The sequence below is a fragment of the Cyphomyrmex costatus genome, unplaced genomic scaffold, assembly GCF_001594065.2.
Source record: "Cyphomyrmex costatus isolate MS0001 unplaced genomic scaffold, Ccosl1.0 scaffold520, whole genome shotgun sequence".
NCBI lineage: Eukaryota > Metazoa > Arthropoda > Insecta > Hymenoptera > Formicidae > Cyphomyrmex > Cyphomyrmex costatus.
Window position 1 is genome coordinate 1 of NW_017279439.1, and position 23,968 is coordinate 23,968.

The following is a 23,968-nucleotide window of genomic DNA, read 5'->3' on the forward strand; positions in this document are numbered from 1 at the left end:
CGGCAGTATTTTGTGGTTACAGGTTTTAGGTCGTTATGTCCTCTCTCAGGTTTCTCTCTGCTTGTAGACTGGCGAGACCGAGTGGAGTCTCCTTATATCTTCCTTCATGGTTTAACAATAGGTCTGTTCTTTATTGTTGAACTTTTGCACTAGTTCATCTTTCTTCCTTTTCTCTCCAGGAGAAGGGAAAAGGAAAAAAGATGAACTGGTGCAAAAGTTCAGCAATAAAGAACAGACCTAATGTTGAACTATGAGCGAAGCAACACTGCACGCCACAAATGAGAAATATTACGTATAACCTGTTTTTTTTACTGTAAATTCACGTAACGAGTCAGTCAACTTAGAAACAAAAAAGATGGAAATAGAAAAACAAGAACAGCTAATCGATGAAGTCTTTAAACGACCTGCATTGTGGAACTTCAAACTATCTGTAACTGAACGCAGCCTACAAATAAAGAAACAACTCTGGGAAGAAGTGTATAAAGCTATGAACGGTAATAATGTTGTTGCTATTGTTATATAGTATAAGGTTTTTCTAAAAATATGCCATAATTTTATGTTACAAAAAAATACTGATTTATCAAATTATGTATTTCCATCTTTTTTTAGGAACATTCCATTCCGTGGAGGCGATGAAAAAGAAGTGGAAGTCGCTATCAGATTCTTTTCGAGTGCATTCAAAAAAGGATCAGCAACCGAGTGGATCTGTAGCAAGTGGAAAAAAACCGTGGGTACATCTACAACGTATGCAGTTTTTGAATGATATGCGGCTAGAAAGCAGGTATAATAATAATAATGATAATAATTTTTGTATACAAATGTATAATATATAGTATAATAATTAATTTTCTTTTCATGATAGAACTATCTGCAGTAATATCGAGACTCTGTCAGAATTTCATGATACACAATCAAATTCATTAGAATCGAATGTTTCTCACGATGACAGCAATAGCTGTAACAGTCGTAGCAGCAACAGTCATAATACATCACGTATGTTGAAGAGTTTATTTGCATGTCAAAACAAACCATTTAATAAAGAATACATAAGAATTACGAATTCATATATTGACAAATGTATTTAGCTCCATCGGTGGAACATTTCACTGGTTAAAGCGGAATCGAATTGCACATAGAAAATTCAAAATACAAAATTTATGTAATTTTGTTTGTATGAAATAGTAATGACTATTTTTTCCTGGTTCAATGGAGATAAATACTTTTTCAACATAAATTCTTATGTTCTAAATATAAGTTACAGAATGTGAATATTTTTTACAGATAGCAATAAACGCCACATGACTGCAGATAATCCCCAGGATCGGATTGCCAATTCTTTGGAGAGTTCATTGCTTTTTAATATGGGACAAATAGAGCAAATAGAGCAAATTTTTCATCATCTTTCACAAAATATTCCACCAACTATATATGATAAACCTGCGTCAATGGCACATTTGGTATCTGTCCTACTTCGTGATATAGACCCAGAATTACTGGACGAAGTGATGTTTGATATTTTGAAAGTAATAAATAAGTCAAAAAAAAGAAAAAGATAATAGATTATATAAAGTTATAAGATAAGGAAACAATTTTTTGATATTTCTAATAGATTACAGGTTTCTTGTAATGTGTGTACACATAATCAGTTTCATACATCATACATCCGATAATGCGCGTTGTGATTCTTAATAATTGCATAATTAATAAATTCATCATAAGTCTGTTTTCTTTCTTTCGAAAATCGGAAATGCGAACATAACTATTCACACGAATATTCATTCATGTTCTGCCATTGTTTTATCGAATCAGAGAATCCTCTCGTAAAATAAGAGATACGCTTGACTTTGTATAGGACTGTATTTTCATCTACCTCCGATACCCTATAGAATAGATACAATAAATATAGAATAAATATAAAAAATGATAATAAATGTCCACGATGAAATAAATAAATAAATAGTAATAATTACATTAGTAGTTCCTTATATATTATACAATTTTACTATATTTTCCTTACACATTCTGAAGTTTTGACATTTAAATTTCAAACAGTCTATATATCGAAGAACGCTGGCTTCGTTTACGGTGGAGTGGGGGGTCTTCGTCAGCGAAGCTTCGCTGCATGAAATTGTACCCTGTGTTCCCCGAGTATCTGCGAGTATAATCTTATCTTTGTTGTTCATTCAATGTTAAACAAGAATAAGACGATACACCGCAAACTTAGTTTATTCTTTAGAGCTGAACTTTTGTATTTTTCAACTTTCTTTTTCTCTCCAACCTAAAATGATATATTTATTTTATTTCAAGTGTAGAAAGTGCAATCACGAATTATCGATCGATACATGATCTGCCATCTCTCGTTTTTTCTCATAATTATCGAATATACGATCAGTCGGTAATCAGGCTTGATGGAAAGCTGTAAGCGTCAGCGATCGGAGAAGCGGAAGCGAGAGCGACAATCTGCGGTTTCCGTGCGTGACACTATTCGCCGTGAAAGGTGAAGAAGGAAAAAAAGGAAGGAATCGTCTACTTCAAGCGACTCGTTGACAGCAGATTCATCCGAGCGCTACGATGGTGGATTACAGCAAATGGAAGAATATCGAAGTAAGAACGATATCAATTACCCTCCCTGGATCCAGCGATCCAGTGGAATGTTCTCGAAGATGAGACTTTTAAGATCAAATCTCGCCGGTCACGCGTAACTCTTGACGCCGGAAATCATTATGATAATATCACCAAAACGTCAACTGCTTAGAGTTCGATTTAGCTTGGCTATTCTGATTTAGAATGCAGCTTACATGAATAATAGAATGGAGTCTTTTCTCTAGAATATTGTTATAGATTTTTGTACTGTTATATATTGCGAGTTATCCGAGTTTCTTAGACCTAGTTCCATTAGTGTCAGATTAACTTTAATCTTGGTTTAACTTACTGTTTATCTTTTCTAATTCTTAGTATTGGAAAAAGATAATCTATTAAGCCAAAATTAAAGTTAATCTTACATTAATGGAACTGAGCTTTAGAAGTTGAACTGATCTTTACTTTTCAATAGTTTTTTAATTTTAATATATGATTAGTTCTGACTTCATAAAGTTTATTTGCTTCTCATTTTATTAGATTAATCAGTTTGATTTCTCAGACTTTATATTTTTTTGGTCTAACAATCTTCAACAGCAGTGATGTGTGCATGTGTCTGTGTATGTGTGTGTGTTTGTTTGTACATTTAAATTTTGTATATTCAAATGTTCTTGCACTGATAAATTTTGCTACTCTCATTAGATTTCAGATGACGAAGATGATACGCATCCAAATATTGATACACCATCCTTATTTAGATGGCGTCATCAAGCACGAATGGAAAGAATGGAAGAGCGCAAAAGAGAACAAGAGGAACACGACAGAAAGAAAATAGAGTATGAGCAAAAATATGTTAAATAATATCTCCTCTGTATGTAACATTAAATTAATTCTTTTATAATTTCTGTTATTTTAGAACATTGCAAAAACTCAAAGATACAAAGGAGAAATTAGCCAAATTAAAAGATGAACATAGTGATTCAGCTGACTTAACAACATTGAAAAAAGTTATTCAGGATCTTGAACAGGAGCAGGAAAAGATTAAGGAGGAGGAGAAAGAAATGGAAAAGAAGGAAAGATTGACGCCATGGAATGTAGATACTATTGGACAAGATGGCTTCACAAAAACTGTAATAAATACGAAGCCTGCTAGGAGGGATGATGACAGCAGTTTATCTGATGAAGAAAAGGAAAAACGAATGAAGCAATTTGTTAAAGATAATGAGAAGAAACTAAAAGAGTTTGGCATGCTAAGAAAATATGATGACAGCAAGAAATATTTGCAAGATCATCTGTATTTGGTTTGCGAGAATACGGCAAATTATTTGGTCATCTGGTGCATTAATTTGGAAATGGAAGAAGTAAATTTTACATGCAACTGTTCTATTATTAAACTAAAGTGTTTCACTAAACAGATTTAATGATTGATATCTTCTTTTTCTTCAAATTCTTAGTTTAGTGCAAACCCTGTCAATACACCTCTCTCATATGCTTGTGGTGCGCACACTGTTTAGTAGTAATTCAATTGTCACGAGCATATGGGACCTACAGTTTAATGCCGGTTCTGAATAACAAATTTTTCGAGAGATTCTTTGTTTCTGTGGGCAAGAATACTTTCGGGAGATTGCCGCCGGCCTTTCCCGAGAGGAGACACGAGCATAAATATTTTGGTTCCTACCAGGGATTGAACCCAGGTCCTCCGGTATGACAGACCATGCGCTGTCTGCTGTGCTATGCTCGTGTTCAATATATTGATATCTGTAACAATTAATTCTTTCCATCTCTATAAGTAAAATTTAGACCAATGAGAATAAGAGAAAGTATCCTATTTTTGGTTAAAGTGGATCATGCTACTTAATAATATTTATATGCAAATTTGCAAATAAAAATTATCAAGCTAACCTAAGATCCGCTTTAATCAAAAATAAAATTCTCTTAACGTAGTTAATTCTACCGAGACACTACCGTGTTTTCAAATTTATTATGTATTTTTATTATATTCGATTTTATATTTTTTCAGAAACATAATTTGATGGAGCATGTTGCGCATCAATGCATATGTATGCAATACATATTGGAGCTATCTAAACAACTGGATGTTGATCCGCGAGCATGTGTTGGTTCCTTTTTCAGTCGCATTCAGATCGCTGAAGTGGAATATAAAAACTCCTTCGATGACGAACTTAGAGCGTTTAAAGACAGAATACGCAAAAGAGCAGCAGAAAAGGTGGCTGACGCGGTTAGAGAAGCAGAAGAGGAGGAAAGAAAGGCTCGTTTGGGTCCCGGTGGACTCGATCCGGTCGAAGTGTTTGAAAGTCTTCCAGAGGTAAATAAAAATTTGTTTCGAGATGCGCACATGTGTGAACTAACACCACAAAAGTTCCTTCCTTAATCCTTCGTATTTCTTGTAGGCTTTACAGAAATGTTTCGAAGCGCAAGATATTCCCTTGTTGCAACAAACAATAGCCGCGATGCCGGAAGAAGAGGCGACATACCACATGAAACGTTGCGTCGATAGCGGTCTATGGGTTCCCGATGCCAAAAACAAGGAGAAGGAAAAGGAAAACAAGGAGGAAGAGGAGCAACCAATTGTCGCGGAAAAGACACCAGATCCGGAATAACGCATTTAAGTTGCATCCTATTATCGAAAAAATCAGTATCTCATTTACATCACTTCTTTACATAATACGAAACGGGTACATAATAAAGTTGTTATCTCTCCGAATTCTTCTGGCAATATGCAATTATTATTTCCATCAGCTTTTTCTTTCGTCACCGTCATATTCGTCATTTTGTTGGCACGCTGTTAACTTGAGCCGAATTAGTTTACAAGACTGAGTTGTCGTTTCTAAAATAGAAAACTTGGCATAAAATATGTAATATGATTATCAAGTAGCACAAGTTAGCGCCGAAGTGCTATATATAATCTTCACTTTGTACATGGTTTGTGTTATTACCGAAATTGCCTTTCTATATCATGTGTATACATACATATATATATATATATCTATATATATATATATATTATGTGTGTTAATCACAATCCATAATTATTTCCATATCTTACGTCCTCTTCCATAACAATAATATATATTGTATATTAATCGGGAACAATATCGTTATGTAAATAAAATGAATTATACATTAAAATTGTTTTATGAATTAAAATTGTTTGTACCGTTTAAATTACGAGATGTATTATGTTTTGAAAAACTATTTCAGTTTTCGCCTTTTAATTTGATTAAGTCAGTCGAATCATTCCATTTCCATTCATTTTTTTCGAGTTTCTTCAGAAATAGTCTATTAGTGCATAGAATAGGAATTTTTTTTCTTTTTTTTTCTGTAATAACGAATAAAATACGAAATAATTTGTTAAATCGATTTGATTAAATGTTACATAATTTATGTAAAGTATCTGGTAATATTTTTTAACTGATAACATTCTTTTCTGTCAAACACATTATATCGTAAATATTGTAAACAATTTTATTATTAATGTTTATAAATTGTAATTTTATTGTTTTCTATTAAATAAGTTACTAACCGATTGTGTTTCTTTCTTGCCAATTTAGGCCAAATTACACGAAAGCAATTTATCATCCGCGTAAAGCATATTTGAAATGAAGAATGTTTATCGTTATTCGATAATATTGAATATTCGATATTTTTTGCTATTTGATATAAAAATATCAAATAAAAAAAATTATAAATAAAATATCGACTAGATATTTTTTAACTATTCATACTTACTCTCCATTTTTACGAACACTTTCAATTTTCAAAACATTTTTCTTTAAAAGCTTATCTGGTCAAAACTTACTTAGTTGTATCGTGCATGAAAATCTACCATTAATTAATTGTCTCATAAAAGTCACCATAGTGTTGAAATTGCGTAATATTTGGTTTCATTTACCCTTTTATATGTAATTGGAGCTGTAAGCAAACGTAACCTTCCCTACATTAAATATTAAAGATGGTTTTTGTTTGTAAGCGTTATTATAAAAGAATTGGAATATTATCGCTCTATTAATTTTCTTATAGAAAAATCTATTCAATATTCGATGTATTAAATACAATGTTTATTTATTCAGGAAGAAAGTAAATAATTTGTCAATATCTGAATATATTCATAATCAAGTTTGAAAGAGCCCCGCCGCGAAACTCGAATCACGTAGGTGGCGCTCATCGAGCTCTCGACGTCTCGATCGAGTCGCGATCGCGTACATATACCGGAAGCACGGGTCTCTCCTCCCTTTCCGGCGCGGCGTTGGCACGGACGTGTAGGTAATATTTTTCCTCTTTCATTCTCACCATGATACGACAGTCACATCGACTGCGAGACGGCTGCGCTGGCTTTCCATCGGAACGGGCGTGGCGCGCTGCTCAGTCGGCGTCGTTTTCGCGACGTCGCGACACGCGGTCGCTCAGAAAATCCATCCCTCGAAGACGGCGACGTCCGTCCGTCCGTCTGTTCGCCAGCGTCGTCATTCCGCCCCGTTCTGCGCCTATAATGGAAAGCCAGCCTGTCGTGCTCCGATCATCCTCGCTTGCGTCTCTTGCATGGCGACGTCGGCCCAACTTGGCGTTCTACCAGCGCCCGTCCATTCCAATCCATTCGGCCGACGGTTAGTGTGGACTTCCTGCCTGCTTTTCACGAGAAGTACGTGTTTAGAGTTAAGCGCGAGTTCCTGAACCCTCGAAAAAATCCGTTGCTCCACGTTGTATGGTATGTATCAATCTGACATAACGTAACGCGCTCGAACGCTTTTCTCGTTCTGCGTCGTTCGTTTCCCCTTTCTTAAAAAAAAAAAAAAAAAAATGGCCGCCGCGATTTGTGAAATATCTTCTAGATTTTCTTACTACTGACGTCGATGATCATTACGCGATTTTCCCCTCCTCAAAATGTCGAATCTACCGTCATTTTCGTGGATGAGAAATGTATAATTTATGAAATTCTCTGCGTTTATAACGAAACCGTGGTCGCCGTTAATCGCCATAATAATGCTTTTCCGAGAAATTTCCCTTCAGAGCGACTGTTCGATCGTTACAGCTGTTCCTGCTTTCATACTCTAGAATTGAACTTTCTTGGTTTATCTTTTTTTTTCTTACATTGAAGATAAGGACAAAAGACGAACAATACAAGCTCAGTTCTGGAGTACAGTAAAGGAATAGTGAGATCTCGCTTCCGGTTAGAAAGTGTAAAACGAGAACGTGTAAAGAGAATTCTTTCTGGAGCGCCATTTCGAACAGTTGCTCACGCGATCACGTAAAATGGAGCCCAACGTTAATTAATCGAAAAAAAGCGACGCGACGCCGTGCATTCTGGGTAAAATCATTGACTGCTCAAAATGGCCGTGCAACGAGCGACGTTTGATTTCCGTTTTACGACCCGCATCGGAGAGAGATGTCGGTTCGCTAAATCTCGTGCGAAATGATCGGATTCGTTCGTATCCGCGCGAGAAAAATCGAGCCGTAAATTTTGCAGGATTTCGATTCGCTTTTTATCGGGACGTTCCATATATCGGCTGAATTTCTTACGCAAGACACTTGCTTGAGAAATCTACGTTTCATTTAACAGACGCTTTTCCGGTATGCGTCCACGCGCGCGCACCTACACAACCTTAATCGTTCGATGCGCGCGTCTCCTCGTCTTTCCTCTCCCTCCGTCTCTCCAGGCCAATCCGCTGCTGCGTTTCGAAGGCTTCGCGTCTTCGGCGGCTTACGATTGGCGCGAGACGAGTGACGAGGGGCAAAAGGACGACCGAGATGGCGCGCGCGATGCATGCTGGGAGAAGCGCGAGTGGGGAGGGCGAAGAAGCAAGTCTGGTTCACAAAATGGCGGTCGACCTCTCGGGTCCGTGACCATATAGCGCACGATACTCCGATAGTTTTTCATAATGTCGGGACCCGCGGCGGCAAACGCGGCCTGATATTACGAGCACGTGCACGCGTGATAGTGCTGCGATTGGGGATCGGGTCGAGTTCGCGCGACGCGCGTCGATAATCACCTCGGTGGGTCGTCGTTGCGACGCGTAGACGGGAGCCATGCAGGTGAGTGCCAATCTCCGAACACCCCCGGAATCCAGGCGCGATTTCGCCCCCTTACCCGGGAATTCTCGCGAGAATTTTCATCGCGAATCGCACGCGGATGCGTTCGGCGCGATTTTATGCGTGCGCGCGACTCGCTCGTCGCGACCACGGTGTTGTTTGGAATAGGGGAAAATCGCGTAGCCACATGCGTTTCCGTGTGTCAACGATCGACAGGAACCTCGCGAAAACGCGAAAAAAACCCCCGTTACCCGCCCTCGAAGTGTTTCCGCGTGTAGGGCGGGGTCCCCCGGACCGTCCGGGTTCAGGAACTTGTGCCATCCTTGCCACGATTTTTCACAACTTCACATTACTTTTCTAGCCTCTCAATAACCTATAAGGTTTGTTTACGTCGCGTCAACCTGACATTTTTCACAGAAAACATCGCTGTACCATCCTGATTTTCGTCGCAAATGATTCCTCACACTTTCCTTCGGCCTGGCGTCATGCTTATTTGAAAATCAAAAATGTACCCATTTTTGCAAATTTAGCTTGAATATTGTCGCGCACAGTCCTGCTCGGTGATCAGGAATGTGTGACACAATTCTCATGGCCGATACACGCGATTTTGACGCATTTCTAGCGGGATAATGTCAAAAATATTTTGCTTTTTCACCCTTTGAAAATTCTTTGCAGAAATTTTTTTAGGAAATTCACAATTTTAGCATGTGATGGATGCAATTGGGTCTATTGAGAAGCTTTATAACATTCATGTGTACTGTAAAACTTTATTTATACTATTTGGAATCCTGTTGAATATTGATTTCTTCTACATATCTTTCATGGGAATGAAAATGACAGTCACAAAGCATACTTTGAGTAAAACTTCATTGCATTTTGTGATAGATTTCATTCAATTTAACAACAAATTTGTCTTTGTACTTGATAAAAATAACATTAAATCTAATTATATACTTACTAATCGTCAGTTTGTTAAGAAATATGTTTAACTTCAGGAATAATAATGAGGTTAGTTAAGATATGTCAAGCAAATTTGTATAAAAAATCTAAAGTGACATAGTGTCTGGGTGTTTTATCATTATATGTGTACATAATACTTGAATAGATGGTAGATTTTACAACAACAGTATTGTAAATGTATAAATAACTGTAAACAAATTTAGCAATTGCTTCTCTACTTGTGTACCTCATTAATCGTATACTACTTCTCATAATGAACAAGTACCTTTGAATTATCATAATGTATTAATAAGACTGAACATGGTTTAGTCCATTAATAAGAACCATTAATAAATCAAGACTCATTAATTTAAATATTGTTTGAGCTCAAGTTCTTTTATATATTCTTTATATATACAAGACATTGTTATGAAATTATATAAAAAGAGGTTTATTTTATGTCTATAAATTTTTAAACAAGCTGAATTTTTTATAGAATAGAAAATAGTGAATAACATTTAGAAAAATATAGAAAGTATTTGCATTACAGTTATAATTTACTTTTAATGTACTAGTTATTATATCTTTATTACCAATATGAGAAAATATAAATCTAGAGGGTAGTATAATGTTTAGAACAAAAGGTACATGATTATGATGATGCATTGAAAAATATATAAGAGAAACGATATTAAATTAGTCACTTAACGGTACTTATTAATAAAACGTGAAGAAAAAAAGGGTTATTTAAAGATAAGGAGACTGTATGAAAAGAAACAGTATCAATTAACACTTTTAATGTAAACAATTATGTTAATGTTAATAATTAACGCTAATTTTACTCTAAAGAATGTTAAAAAATTGTATTATAATTTTATTTGATAAATATTCGATTGCTGATTAGTGTAAAGAATGTTAAAATATATATAATGTAAAAAATAATACTTAGATACTTCATAAAAGTCTTATTTAGCTGCTTCATTAAAAAAAATATATATATATGTTTTACAAAATATCTCAACTTGTAGTACAATATATTTATTAAAATGTTTTGCAAAATATTTGTTATAAAAAACTACAAAAGTAATTTCAAGATGTTTTACCAGCTAAATATAATTTTAGTAATTTATTTAGCTAAATATAATTTCAATAATTTTATTGAGCTAAATATATTTTATTAAATTATTTTATTTATTATTATTTTGTCAGCAGTGTTCAATATAGATTATTTTAATATTTTATTGAGCTAAATATATTTTAATAAATTATTTTATTTATTATTATTTTGTCAGCAGTGTTCAATATAGATTATTTTAATATTTAATCACATTATTATGCAGTATAATCTTTGAATAAAATTGTAGTACATTATTATTGACGCTTGTTACAGAAATAGAACGAGGGATCTAGGATTAAGTAGGTACATAAACAAAAATCTGATTGCGACAGAATTTTACTTTGCTCTCATAGTTGCAACATTACTTTTCAACATATTTGTGACGAGAATCTTCATTTTGGTCATTAAATTCACTGATACAGATTTGCAGAAAGATGAAATATATAATACAAATTAATGTATAACATCTAATTTGCTATAAATTAAATAATATAATAAATCCCCATATATTATTAGTTGCACATATACTTTTGTATGCATTTACATATCTTAATCAAGCACTGCCAATTGTGTGAGATATGTAATTGTTGAACTTTTTAATAAAACATATGACGTGTTTCATTGATCTCTATTATTTAGTCCCCAAAAACCTTTGTTGAATATCTCCAACGATTCCTTTCATGCGATTAACATTATAAGTAATTGAATGCGATAGGCTGAGACAAACGTACTAATCTGGAAGAAAATTCGTCTGGGTTTAATGCGTATTGCTGATATAAAACATGGTCGAACAAAGGATTTCGCTCGTAGATATAGTCTTGCGGAATTTAATATAAAGAGTGTATTAAACATTTCAGTTTATATTTTCTTTTTTAATCTTTATTGGTTTTTATTTAGGCGAAAGCAATTCTACAAATGTACGGCAACAGTAATTTAATAAAATTTCTTAGATTAATGTTTTTCTCTGCTATGAAGACAAAATGGCGGATGGTGGTCACGAAATGGAAAACGTTGGTTACAAAATGGAGGTTGAATTCGTACTGATGATACTTTCCTGCATGTGCGTTCATCGAAAGAAAGAAGAGATGTGCAAAAAAAGTTTCACCGCTCTTTTTAACTGCAATTTATTTTGTCGTTCGTTACCATAATTATATTCTAGAATTAAAAAAAATCTCTTAATGAGAATAATAATGCTAGGGTGCGTTTTTTCGCGATAAACGTTAATTGAGGACAAGAACGAACTATTCCAAACAACACAAGCGACGAGCGATATTTTGCGTAGAAATAAAATCGAAATTACATGTGGTCTCGACATCATTAACTTCCAGAAAACATTAGACTCCGAATCTGGTAAGGAATCCGGATCTGATACTGAAAATGAGAGCAAAAGCGATAGCTCCTCTTCCGCCAGCAACAGCGGCTCAGGATCTGGATCTGAAAGGTGGGTATGGACAAGAAATTGAGCCCATTTCCCTGAAAATCGTGAGAGCTGATACACGAACTTGTGTCGGTAAGATTTTACATTTTCCTCGTACAAGAAGGAAACGTTCAATGAATTTCTGAATTTCTCTTAAGCAAATTTTAATTGAAATTAACATTTAAATGTTCAATTTTATTAATGTTTTTCAGAATGTAATTGTTTCTTCTTTAAGAATTCTACAATATTGAGGTTCATTATTTTGAGATAAGCGTTTGTTTAATCTTTCGTAGAATGCATCTGTAGCATGTAATATATTGTAAAACAAGACGAATTAAATCGAATACAAGTGTATATCGGATTCTCTGATGTGTAAGGGTCTATAACACTCAATGCCACTTGCAAATGGGCTAGTTGTGCGCATCACTATAGCTTCAAATAGCACTAACAATGTCTTAACAATTCTGCTAACTTATATCCTATCTTGAATTTTTGTGAGCACCTTTTCTTATACAAAACATATGATGTTTTAAAACATTTGTTTTCTTCCTATTCAGAATCAGTGCAGTACTAGATAAGCTGTCTAACAAGTCTATACGGTTCGTCAATATACTGTCAAGTAATCAATGTATACAGATTTTGTAGAATCGTAGAATTGTAAGAGAACGTTCACATTTCAACATCTTGGAGTATATCATAAATTTTCAGACTCGATACAAATTTCTACATGTCATATGGTACATTTCTATATTAATGTTTTACTTATTAATTAATACATTTATTAATTTGCACAAACCTTTTTCTTATATTATTTAATTATAATCTTATAATTTCTTGTATTCTTATATTATCTAATTCTAATCTTATGATTAAAATTCTTTGTGTTTATATATGAATACTTAGATAATATTATGTCATATGATTGCTATATAATATTTAAATGGTGAATTGTTCTCAGGACTACATTATCGTTAAATATTCTGAACAAGTATATGTATTTCGAGATGCTGTGTCTATTTATGTCGTCTATATATGCAATTAGTGAAATAAAAGATGCGTTTCGTTTGACGTTCGCAACGCTCGCGAATATTATTCCATCCCTCTTATGATCAAATATTAAACGAAGATGACATGATTCACGCGAGCATTACGAACGTTGAGTGGAATGCATTCATAATATTGCCTGGCTGCTTAATGCAGCGACTCTAGCTCCTCGAGCGGTTCTGGTTCCGGATCGGGCTCCGACTCGGAAAAGTCGGAGAAGTCGGATGCACCTGCTGCACAAAGCGATAGCTTCCAGAGCAAAGGCTCGAATCACAGCACCGAAGCAAAGTTTAGAGTTAAACATGAGTCTAGTCGCGAGTGGGACGAGAATCCTGACATATACGGCATTAGGAGGTCCGGGCGTTCCAGGAAGGAACCTGATAGGCTCGCAACGAATCGCGAGAGCGACAGTGATAGTCGCAAAAAGTTTAAGAAGAAAAGGTAAGTGCGACAAATCGTCGGGGGAGAGGAGAAGGAGGAGGAGAATACGTCGGCAGTAACGATCGGTGTAACTCGGCTGAGCGTATTACGATGATCGCGAGATTGCAAGATATGAGCTGCAATGCGCTACTTCAGAGATAAAACAAGGCCATAATTGTCGATAGCCGATATAAAGTATATAGTCTAATACAATTAGTCTGCATATAGTGAACTTTGTTCTTGTCAGTCATTATAAGAGATATTTTGCAACAATACACTACTTCTGCAACCGTGTTAATCGTTGTATTCTTTGATAAATATTTTATTTATGCATATTCTACAAAGCACGAATAACGAATCAATTTTATGTTTTTGCCAACTTCCACTTGTGCATTATTATTAATACATTTGCATATCAATTTATAAATGATATATGTATACGATGTAATTTCATTATGTATTGATCGTTATATAACACGTGAAATTTTTTTTTAATGTCATTATTTGATGATATCTCGAATATGTGAGTTCCTTAATTGCGACATTCAGGACGCTTTTTTCAACACTAAAAACGACTTGTTTCCACATGTGATAATTATTTGCATAGTATTATCCACATATAAGGTATACTACATGTATGCATACATACATATATTATACTTTTAACTGCATAAATATTTATAAGTGTTTACGTTTTTACATTTGTTTGCACTAATCGGATTTTACTTTGGTTTTGCATATAACTGCTTAATATACTTTCCAGTTTACATCACAAGCGTTTTTACGTTTCTATATTTATACAGAGTGTGCTATAGGAAGTTATTTCAAACTAATCAGCTGTTATTTTGATAAACGCATATTTAATAGTAATTAATTTGGCTGTTTTATTTACATATAAAATAGACGATATTAAAAATATGATTTAATAAAAAAAACTATAACATCTTTTTAAATTTCCAAAATATAATTAGCAATATTTAGCATTTTTATGAACATTTATCAAATGATATTATAAAAATATTTTTCATTGTCTTTATTTTATGTGTAAATAAATCTGTCAGATACTTTTATGAAAAAATATTTAATTTTTTCTGTGTGCATTTTTAAAAATACCAACTGATTAGTTTCAGCTACTTCTCATCGGATACTGTATATCTCAAATTTATTAAAATTTAACAGATACACAATTTTTTATGTGATGTAGAGCATTAAAATTTTTATTTATGTGATATTTTCCTGAACCATTACACAACTTTATTTCTCTAAAATCTTAATTCTTATATAACATTACAATTATAATGAATGTTAAAAAAATTATGTTTTTTATTTTATATATTTAAAAAAATTTTTTGCGACTATGTCACATATTTTAGGAATTGATTTTATAATATTATTTGCAATGCATTTTAAATATAGTATTAATATACCAGAAGTTATATACAAAAACATATAAATGTTATTAAAAAATTAGCAGCATATTTCAAATTGAGTTAAATAAAGTTCATAGCATAATAATAAGCGCGAATGTATTAGATATAACACGTTCGCAATTGTATGACTCATTGTTTTAGTTCACACAATTCGTGGAATTCAGAAAGTTCAGATTCGGAATCTGACGAAACTGAGATTCGTAGACCTCCACCTAGCAAATCCTTGAACAGACGCGCGGCGCAAAAACTAAAAGAGAAAGCCAGAATACGAAAGAAGCGTATCTCTGATTCTTCTGAAAATTCTTCCTTTGACAGTGATGATAATAGAAGGTACATATTGAAAAGTATTTATTAAAAATATGGAGAGGTATGTAAAGCAAATAAAATAATTATACATTTAAACTTAATTATCAGGCAAATTAATAGACGGGCAGGCACGGCAGTTAGTTACAAAGAGGAAAGTGAAGAAGGTACTGATAGCGAGGATTTGGTTGAAGTTGACGAATCGAACGCTGCGTCAACAGAGCCAGACAATGCGGAAACTATTGAACAAATTTTGGGACAGAGGATGGGCAAGAAAGGAGGTTGGTCTCATGCGTGTAAAACACATTATGATGTTAATTGAGATATATTGAAGTATAATTTCTATTATATAATTATGTGCAGTTACCGGTAATATAACGACAATCTACGCTGTTGAAGACAACGGCGATCCTAATCCAGAGGATCTAAGTAACCTGGAAACTGAAGTACAATACTGGATCAAATGGAAAGGCTGGTCTCACATACATAATACATGGGAATCAGAGGAATCTTTAAAAACACAAAAAGTATAGCATTATTAAAATATTTAAAAAATTTGTGTCAACTTAACTGTGATGTCAGGAAATATTTGTAATTTTGTGTTTGTTAGGTAAAAGGATTGAAAAAGTTAGACAATTTTATTAAACGTGAACGTGCAATTGAATATACGAGAGAACACGCTGAACCAGAAGAGTTGGATTATTTGGAATGTCAATTGGAGCTTAAACAAGATCTTCTGAAAAGTTACAACAATGTCGAGAGGATTATTGGTACTATCTCTTTATTCTAAAAATATTTTTAATATATATATAATATATATATAATATAATATTAACTTTTTCTCTATTATATATTATATATTAATGTAAATTATGATAATGTGATAAACCGTCGTATACTTTCATCAGCTGATTATAAGAAACCAGATTCGGTATATCCCGATTATTTCTGTAAATGGGAAAATTTGTCATACGCCGAGGCCACATGGGAAGATGGAATTCTAATAGTAAAAAAATGGCCAGAGAAAATAAAGGAATTTTGTGACAGAGAGGATTCCAAAAGAACACCGAGCAAACATTGCAAAGTTCTCAAATCTAGACCTAAGTTTTATCAATTGAATGAACAACCTGCTTACATGGGTAAGGAAAAAGATTTAATATTGAGAGATTATCAAATGGATGGACTTAATTGGTTGATACATTCTTGGTGCAAGGAAAATAGGTACAGATTTTTGTTTTATAGTAAATAACACAACGCTGAAATTATTAATTATTTATTTAATCTTTTAATTATCTATTTTTTTCTTTAGTGTTATATTAGCCGATGAAATGGGTCTCGGCAAAACAATCCAAACAATATGCTTCCTTTACTATTTATTTCACACACAACACCTTCACGGACCATTTTTATTAGTAGTTCCTCTGTCTACTATGACTTCCTGGCAAAGAGAGATGTCTCAATGGGCACCTGATCTAAATTTCGTCACTTACTTGGGCGACATCAATTCTCGTAATGTTGTAAGTATTATTTTTCATTACCTTACAATGTTTGACATTCTAAGATTCTTTTTAAATAAATGCATAAATTCTTTTTAGATTAGGGAATACGAATGGTGCTACCAGGATTCAAAGAGACTAAAGTTCAACGTTATTCTTACGACGTATGAGATAGTACTTAAAGATAAAACATTTTTAGGTGCCTTAAATTGGGCGGTATTGCTAGTAGACGAAGCTCATCGATTGAAGAATGACGATTCTTTATTATATAAAGCACTTACCGAATTTCACACCAATCATCGTTTATTAATTACTGGTACTCCGTTACAGAACAGCTTGAAGGAGCTGTGGGCCTTATTACATTTCATTATGCCTGCAAAGTTAGTTCCTGTCTTTTTTAAGATCTATACATAGGGGAAAATCACCGATACTGATATACCACTTTATTTTTAGACAATATTTCTTAAACTAAGAGTAAAAATATAATTTCAAAAACATAAGTACAAACTAAAAAGTGTTTTTTATCAGATAGTACAAGTAGTTTTTATAATACTGTTTGCAGTTTTACAATAATTAAATTTTCCATAAAATAAGCAAAAATGAGAGTCTGACAAAATGAACTCCAAAACTGATATAGACAGTAATGCCTATATTCCTATTCTATAGGATAAAGATATATCCTAAAATTAATTTATGAAACTATAAGCATTTAAAATGACATAATATCAATATAGTCACTATTATTTAAATAACGCAATTTGCAAAAGAATATCGTAAAAATTTTCTTCTCGGATTCGTAAGATTTGTTTTTAGCTGATTTAATATAGAAATAAGCCACATATATATAAATTATGAGTTTGTTTCTTTAATTAGCTAAATAGATAACATTTTTATTAGTATTAATAAGGTGCAAAGGTTAGTTTCCGAAATATAAGGGGTGTCACTTTAGGAAACCTATGTCAGTATGTGTGACTTTCTCCTATATATATATATATATATAAATATAGATTTGCTTCTTGGGAAGAGTTTGAAAAGCAACACGACAATGCTGCACAGAAGGGATACTCCAAGTTGCACAAGCAATTAGAGCCATTTATTCTACGCCGAGTTAAGAAAGATGTCGAGAAATCTTTGCCTGCTAAAGTCGAGCAGATCTTACGAGTAGAAATGACGTCCGTGCAAAAACAATATTACAAGTGGATATTGACAAAAAATTATGAAGCATTGCGAAAAGGCGTAAAAGGATCTACTACGACATTCTTGAACATTGTTATTGAATTGAAAAAGTGCTGCAATCACGCCTTTCTTACGAAACCGATTGAGGCCGAAAGGGAAAAAACTAATGAAGATTATTTGCAACAATTAATTCGTGGTTCTGGCAAATTAGTGCTTCTAGATAAATTACTAGTGAGATTGCGCGACACGGGACACAGAGTACTAATATTCAGTCAAATGGTCAGAATGTTGGATATTCTTGGCGAATATCTACAAAGGAGGCATTTCCCATTCCAAAGATTAGATGGAAGTATAAAAGGGGAATTACGAAAACAAGCGTTGGATCATTTCAATGCTGATGGATCACAAGACTTTTGTTTTCTATTATCGACGCGAGCAGGTGGTCTCGGTATTAATCTTGCCACTGCGGACACTGTGATAATTTTTGATTCTGATTGGAATCCGCAAAATGATTTGCAGGCACAAGCCAGAGCGCATCGAATAGGACAAAAGAATAAGGTACGCTAGCAATTGTTTCAAATCGATGTTCATTTGTATAAATCTTTAAAACAACTTCACTCTTTTAATCAAATTTATGTCGTATTGATTGTATGTAGGTAAATATCTATCGACTGGTTACTAAAAAGTCAGTCGAGGAAGAAATCGTTGAACGCGCGAAGCAAAAAATGGTCTTAGACCATTTAGTAATACAGCGAATGGATACAACCGGAAGGACAGTGTTAGATAAAAAGAACGCGGGAACCAATAGTAATCCATTTAATAAAGAAGATTTAAATGCTATTTTAAAATTTGGCGCCGAAGATCTGTTTAAAGATGAAGAAGATGGAGATGAGGAACCAGCTGTGAGTTTATTAGCACATTTTACATTTTTGTTAGAATAGTTTAATATTTATGACATATGTATGCTATAATATTATAAAAATATTAATCTTGAACACATCTATTTGGATAATAACATTAGTTTTAAAAAACTAATATTTTATAATAATTGTTAAATAACAAGAATATAAGGGTTAATGAGAGCATACTCGCTGTTATTGGAGTGATTATATATAAGATATATTATAGTGTGAATTTTATATACCACGTATGTAGTCACCTCAAACGCGTGCTGAAAATCCTTCAGACTTACAACGCAACTCTAATCAACTACCGTAGTAATATCACAATTTTTTATGCTTATAGCATCTTATTAGATTTTAATAATATGTTGAAAGACTTTCAAAATTCACACTATAATCGCACCAATAACAGCGAATATACTCTCATTAGCCCTTATATTCTTGTTATTTGAAATTTCGAGAGTCTACTTTAATTGATTTGTTTATAATAATTGTTATTATTTCTGTAATATTAGTGTGATATCGACGAAATATTAAGAAGAGCTGAAACAAGGGACGAAGGACCGACAACAGTTGGCGATGAATTGTTGTCCGCCTTCAAAGTTGCCAGTTTTAAAACAGCATTTGAAGAGGATTTGGAACCTATTAATCAGCCAAATGATAACGATGATGAAAGTAAAGATTGGGTAAATATCTTTTTTTCTTAATTTATTTTTGTATATGGATTAATATTATAAGGGCGAGAAAAAATGTCGGACGTTCGAACACGATGCCGGGATTCGAACCGAGGCCTCGTAAGTAGTTCGTGTTAGCAAGCCACCGTTTTATCGCGGAGCCACACAGCCTGACGGGGAAATCTTAGAGTTTATTTTTTACAATATCTTAAAAATCTATATAAACACATATATTCTTATTATATTAAGTTAGTTATTTAATATTTTTTTACACTTTAGGCTGAAATCATTCCGGAAAATTTTCGAAGGAAGGTGGAGGAGGAGGAAAAATCCAAAGAAATGGAGGATCTTTATTTACCACCGAGAAGTCGTAAAACTCTTCAGCAGCTCAATCAGAGCGAAGGTATTTTTGGAAGAAATTACATTTAATAAAATATGTAATTAACCGCATAAATGTTATTTTGTATTTATTTTTAGGGAAAAGCAAAAAGCGAAAAAGAGTACAAGATGACAGTGAAGATGGCGAAGAATCGGGTAGCGATGCGGAAGGAAGCGACGATGATAGACCTAAGAAAAGAGGTAGACCGAGAGTCACGCCGCGTGAGAATATCAAGAGCTTCACTGATGTTGAGGTATGTATAACGAGTTTTATTTTATGAGGAATTATTTATCTCTTATATCTTTAATATAACAATATTATCTTTTACAGATACGACGATTCATCAAGAGTTATAAAAAGTTCCCAGCACCTTTAAAACGATTGGAAGATATTGCAGCTGACGCTGACTTACAAGAGAAACCGATGACGGAATTGCGCTTCTTGGGCGAGCAATTGATGTCTAGATGTGACGCATGTTTGGTAGAATTTGAGAATACCGCGAAAGAGAATAAAGGTGGTGAAGAAGAAGGCAAAGGACCGGGTCGTAAAAGGGGACGAGGACCTACTTTTAAGATAGGCGGTGTAATGGTGAACGCAAAGTCATTCTCCGCCGCTGTCAAAGAACTCGAGCCTTTAGAACAAGCTTTGCCATCTGATCCTGAACAACGTGCTAATTGGCATCTCGACATTAAGTAAGTTTAATTATATAGTAAATAAATATAATTAGCTAGCACGCACACTCTCTCTCTCTCTTTAAAATAACAAGAACAGCTAATTTAAAGGCTACTGAGGGTCAGCGCGATAGAGCGTGCGCAAATTATTACAATATATGTTGTAAATTGTAACTCCAGTCCAGGTGTCTACTTCATTTCAAATTTATGTTTATTTTGACTCTCTTCGGAGTTCTCTTAGCATTTTCTATAATCCTGATCTATCTCAGTTTAGTTGTCAATCAAGAAAGAGTCACACACAGGTTACCAAATCTGTAGTGGCTTCTAATTAAAAACCATCAATTTGTAAAATCTAAAACTTGACTAGATGAAAACCAAAAAATAACTTACCTCAACAAACGCCAACCTGTCATTTTGGGTAATTCGTAATTTTTTACTTTTTACTATCGAATGGTTTATTTGCCATTATACAGAAAATGAAATTTCCTTAACTATACCGTCTGAACATCAAATGGAGTAATAATTTACATATATTGTAATAATTTGCGTACCCTCTGCCGCGCTGACGCTCAATAGTCTTGAATTTGCTATTTTTATTTTAATTACATAATTAAAATTTATATAATTAGTTAATCTGAAGTAACATTAATTAAAAAATTAATACAAAAGTATTGTCTAACTTAAAATAGTGAAACAATTATAATAAAATTAATTAAACTCACTAATTAAATTTACACTTATTTAAAATTAAGTGTGAAAAATATTAAAGTCCATATTCATAGTTATATATCGATCTACGATTGATCCTCATTTTAGACGAGCTAGGTTTGAACTAATGTTTCAATCAATCGGATTTATTAAATTGTGATATGAAAAGCACTTTTCAAATAAAAGACTGATTTAAACCTAGTTCGAATCAAATCTCAGGTTGAATCACGACTATGAACACGATCCTAAAATATTTTTACTGCAGATTGAAACCAGCCAATTTTGAATGCGAATGGACTTCCGAGGATGATGCTAGACTGTTAAAGGGTATATACCAGCATGGCATGGGCTCATGGGAGGCGATAAAAACAGATACTAATTTGAAACTCGGCGATAAGATTCTTCCTAATGGCAATAAAGTACAACTCAAACGTGTGAATGCACGTGCAGAATATCTCTTGAAGATTTTAAAGAAGCAAATTGATCTAAAGTTAGGAGTGGTAAGATCAATTGATATATTGTATGTCAATGGACGTCTTTATTGGTCTTTTTACTTCTACAGGGTTATGTCTTTCTCCTTCAATTAGAAACTGAATACAAGGTAATGTCCCGACTGTTTCCATCCTTTCATCTTTTCCTGTACTTTACCAAGCCTATCCTGTACTTTACCTATCTTAACAAGCAATTGTAAAAGCAATCATAAGATATACGAAAGAGCTATAGAATGTGAATTTTGATATTAATATGTCTAATATAAATTATATTTTCTCTTTTTAAAAGTTTGCTTTAATAAATTACCCAATTATTTCAGACGCGAATAAGAAAACCAAGGAAGCCCAAAGAGATGAAAATGGCAATTACCAAAGAAATTGTAGAAGATAACGATAGCTCTGGCGACGAAAATAAAAAATCAAAATCCAAAATTGACAAAGTAAGTTTTAAAAGCAAGAAACTAACCTTTTATATTTTGTGAACTTTTATGGAATCTATACATACATTTTTTTTATGATTATAGTCTGCAGTTAAAAAAGAAGATGAAAACATTGCAAAAAAAGATATCAAAGAAGAAATCGATGATGTACCTGATGAAAAGAAAAAAGATAAAAAAGTTAAGAAGGAGAAAAAAGATAATAAAAAAGTAAAAAAGAATAAACAAGCTGCAGGTCCTATGCATTTTACTGCAAATAATGAACCGAGAGCTGTCGAAGTAATCGGTGAATTAGATCCGCCAGTATTTGATGAGGTTAATATAACTCTTTTAAGAAATTTAAAACAAATTTATACATATAATACAAATATATATTTTTCTTGTAACAACTTTTATAAAAAAAATTAAATGTTTATAATATAATAAAATATAAATTGGAGAGATTATATTAATATACTGTTTTATCATACAGTGCAAAGAGAAGATGAGACCAGTAAAGAAAGCATTGAAGTCCTTAGACACACCAGATATGTCTCTGAGCGAGGAGGAGCGAGTTGCTCGCGCACGTCGAAGTCTTTACCAAATTGGGAACCATATTGACACGTGTCTGGCGGAATATAAAAACCCTGAACAAATCAAAGAATGGAAAAGCAATCTTTGGTACTTTGCTTCCAAGTTTACAACCTTTAAAGCGAAAAAGCTTTATAAAATGTATAAGAATCTAGCAAAAAAGAAAGATAGCGACAATGGTGGTGCCACAGCTAGTCCCGATAAAAAAGAGGATACTTCTAATACTGCAAAGGTACTTTGCGCGTTAATTTACTTTTAATTTATTAAGTTATTTTTAATTTATTGCAAACAAATCTATTGAAAACAAATATATGAGAAATCATAATAATTTCTTGTTTTATTTAACAGAAACACAATGAAAAATCGTCTCACGATAGACATTTTGACAAGCAACAACAGGGAGACAGCAGTAATAAAGATAGCAGAATAATGAAACGTAAAGCTGATGATATCGAGGAAAACTCGAATAGCAGTATGCAAAGTAAGAAACATCTCTCAAATATTTCCGCTGTCAGCAGCAATATCAGCAGTACGTCCGCAGTTACTATTGGTGCTATTACGATTACGCCTATAACGTCAACGCCAAATTCCACATCGAATACTACTAACAGCGCAGACACATCGCGACATAAAGAGCAAAAAGAATCGAAGCATAAAGATATGAAAAGAGATAGGGATCGTGATAGAGATAGAGATAGGGGACACGACAGAGATAGATTAAGTATGAACAAGGATGATAGAATTCGGAGAGACGGTGGGTACAATATGGGTCATTATAGTGGTAGCAGGGACGACGATCATTGGTTATCCAGAGACGGGAGAGATATGAGAGACGGCAGGTACGGGTAAGCTCATTTTCTTAATCCATATATACTTCAATGTTTAAAATATTTTCTAATAGTTTTATATTTAGTTTAGTTTAGATTTAATTTCATTCTAATGTAAAATTATTTAGATTATTAAGCATGAATAGATATCTTTGTTCCATTGTTATTTATTATTCTTTATTATTTATGTAAAGTGTTTAGAACATCCTCATCTTATAAATTTGCTAAACATATGAATGTTTACTTATATGTATACATTATTATATTTATTTTTAAACACATTATTTTATTATTTTGCATTTTTATTTAAAATGTGTGTGTGTATATATATATATATATATA

The 23,968-nt window shown here is 33.3% G+C and overlaps 3 protein-coding genes across 4 annotated transcripts in view; all 3 read left to right on the top strand.

Moving 5' to 3' along the window:
* The first annotated feature begins 200 nt into the window (after positions 1 to 200).
* On the top strand, positions 201 to 1,670 carry LOC108778846 (uncharacterized). Its single transcript, XM_018546142.1, has 4 exons — positions 201 to 494; positions 610 to 781; positions 863 to 993; positions 1,282 to 1,670. Exons 1-4 carry the CDS (start codon positions 356 to 358, stop codon positions 1,554 to 1,556), a joined length of 717 nt encoding a protein of 238 aa, XP_018401644.1. The 5' UTR covers positions 201 to 355; the 3' UTR covers positions 1,557 to 1,670.
* Positions 1,671 to 2,571: 901 nt separating this feature from the next.
* On the top strand, positions 2,572 to 5,551 carry Cdc37 (cell division cycle protein 37). Its single transcript, XM_018546153.1, has 5 exons — positions 2,572 to 2,604; positions 3,280 to 3,413; positions 3,494 to 3,938; positions 4,598 to 4,903; positions 4,989 to 5,551. Exons 1-5 carry the CDS (start codon positions 2,572 to 2,574, stop codon positions 5,196 to 5,198), a joined length of 1,128 nt encoding a protein of 375 aa, XP_018401655.1. The 3' UTR covers positions 5,199 to 5,551.
* A 3,041-nt stretch (positions 5,552 to 8,592) lies between these two features.
* The window catches only part of Chd1 (chromodomain-helicase-DNA-binding protein 1), a 16,402-nt gene continuing 1,026 nt past the window's right edge, over positions 8,593 to 23,968 (top strand). Inside the window, exons 1-21 of one of the 2 annotated variants that reach the window (XM_018546150.1) lie at positions 8,593 to 8,628; positions 12,010 to 12,122; positions 13,299 to 13,583; positions 15,134 to 15,322; positions 15,407 to 15,576; positions 15,659 to 15,822; positions 15,906 to 16,065; positions 16,204 to 16,516; positions 16,605 to 16,812; positions 16,891 to 17,171; positions 17,799 to 18,525; positions 18,624 to 18,869; positions 19,385 to 19,555; positions 19,823 to 19,946; positions 20,021 to 20,175; positions 20,253 to 20,614; positions 21,567 to 21,801; positions 22,113 to 22,232; positions 22,317 to 22,544; positions 22,702 to 23,031; positions 23,148 to 23,644. In XM_018546150.1, coding sequence (XP_018401652.1) covers positions 8,623 to 8,628; positions 12,010 to 12,122; positions 13,299 to 13,583; positions 15,134 to 15,322; positions 15,407 to 15,576; positions 15,659 to 15,822; positions 15,906 to 16,065; positions 16,204 to 16,516; positions 16,605 to 16,812; positions 16,891 to 17,171; positions 17,799 to 18,525; positions 18,624 to 18,869; positions 19,385 to 19,555; positions 19,823 to 19,946; positions 20,021 to 20,175; positions 20,253 to 20,614; positions 21,567 to 21,801; positions 22,113 to 22,232; positions 22,317 to 22,544; positions 22,702 to 23,031; positions 23,148 to 23,644 — 5,084 coding nt within the window. In that variant the 5' untranslated portion in view covers positions 8,593 to 8,622. The remainder of the gene's footprint in view (positions 8,629 to 12,009; positions 12,123 to 13,298; positions 13,584 to 15,133; positions 15,323 to 15,406; positions 15,577 to 15,658; positions 15,823 to 15,905; positions 16,066 to 16,203; positions 16,517 to 16,604; positions 16,813 to 16,890; positions 17,172 to 17,798; positions 18,526 to 18,623; positions 18,870 to 19,384; positions 19,556 to 19,822; positions 19,947 to 20,020; positions 20,176 to 20,252; positions 20,615 to 21,566; positions 21,802 to 22,112; positions 22,233 to 22,316; positions 22,545 to 22,701; positions 23,032 to 23,147; positions 23,645 to 23,968) is intronic. The other variant, XM_018546151.1, reaches the window with a different exon arrangement.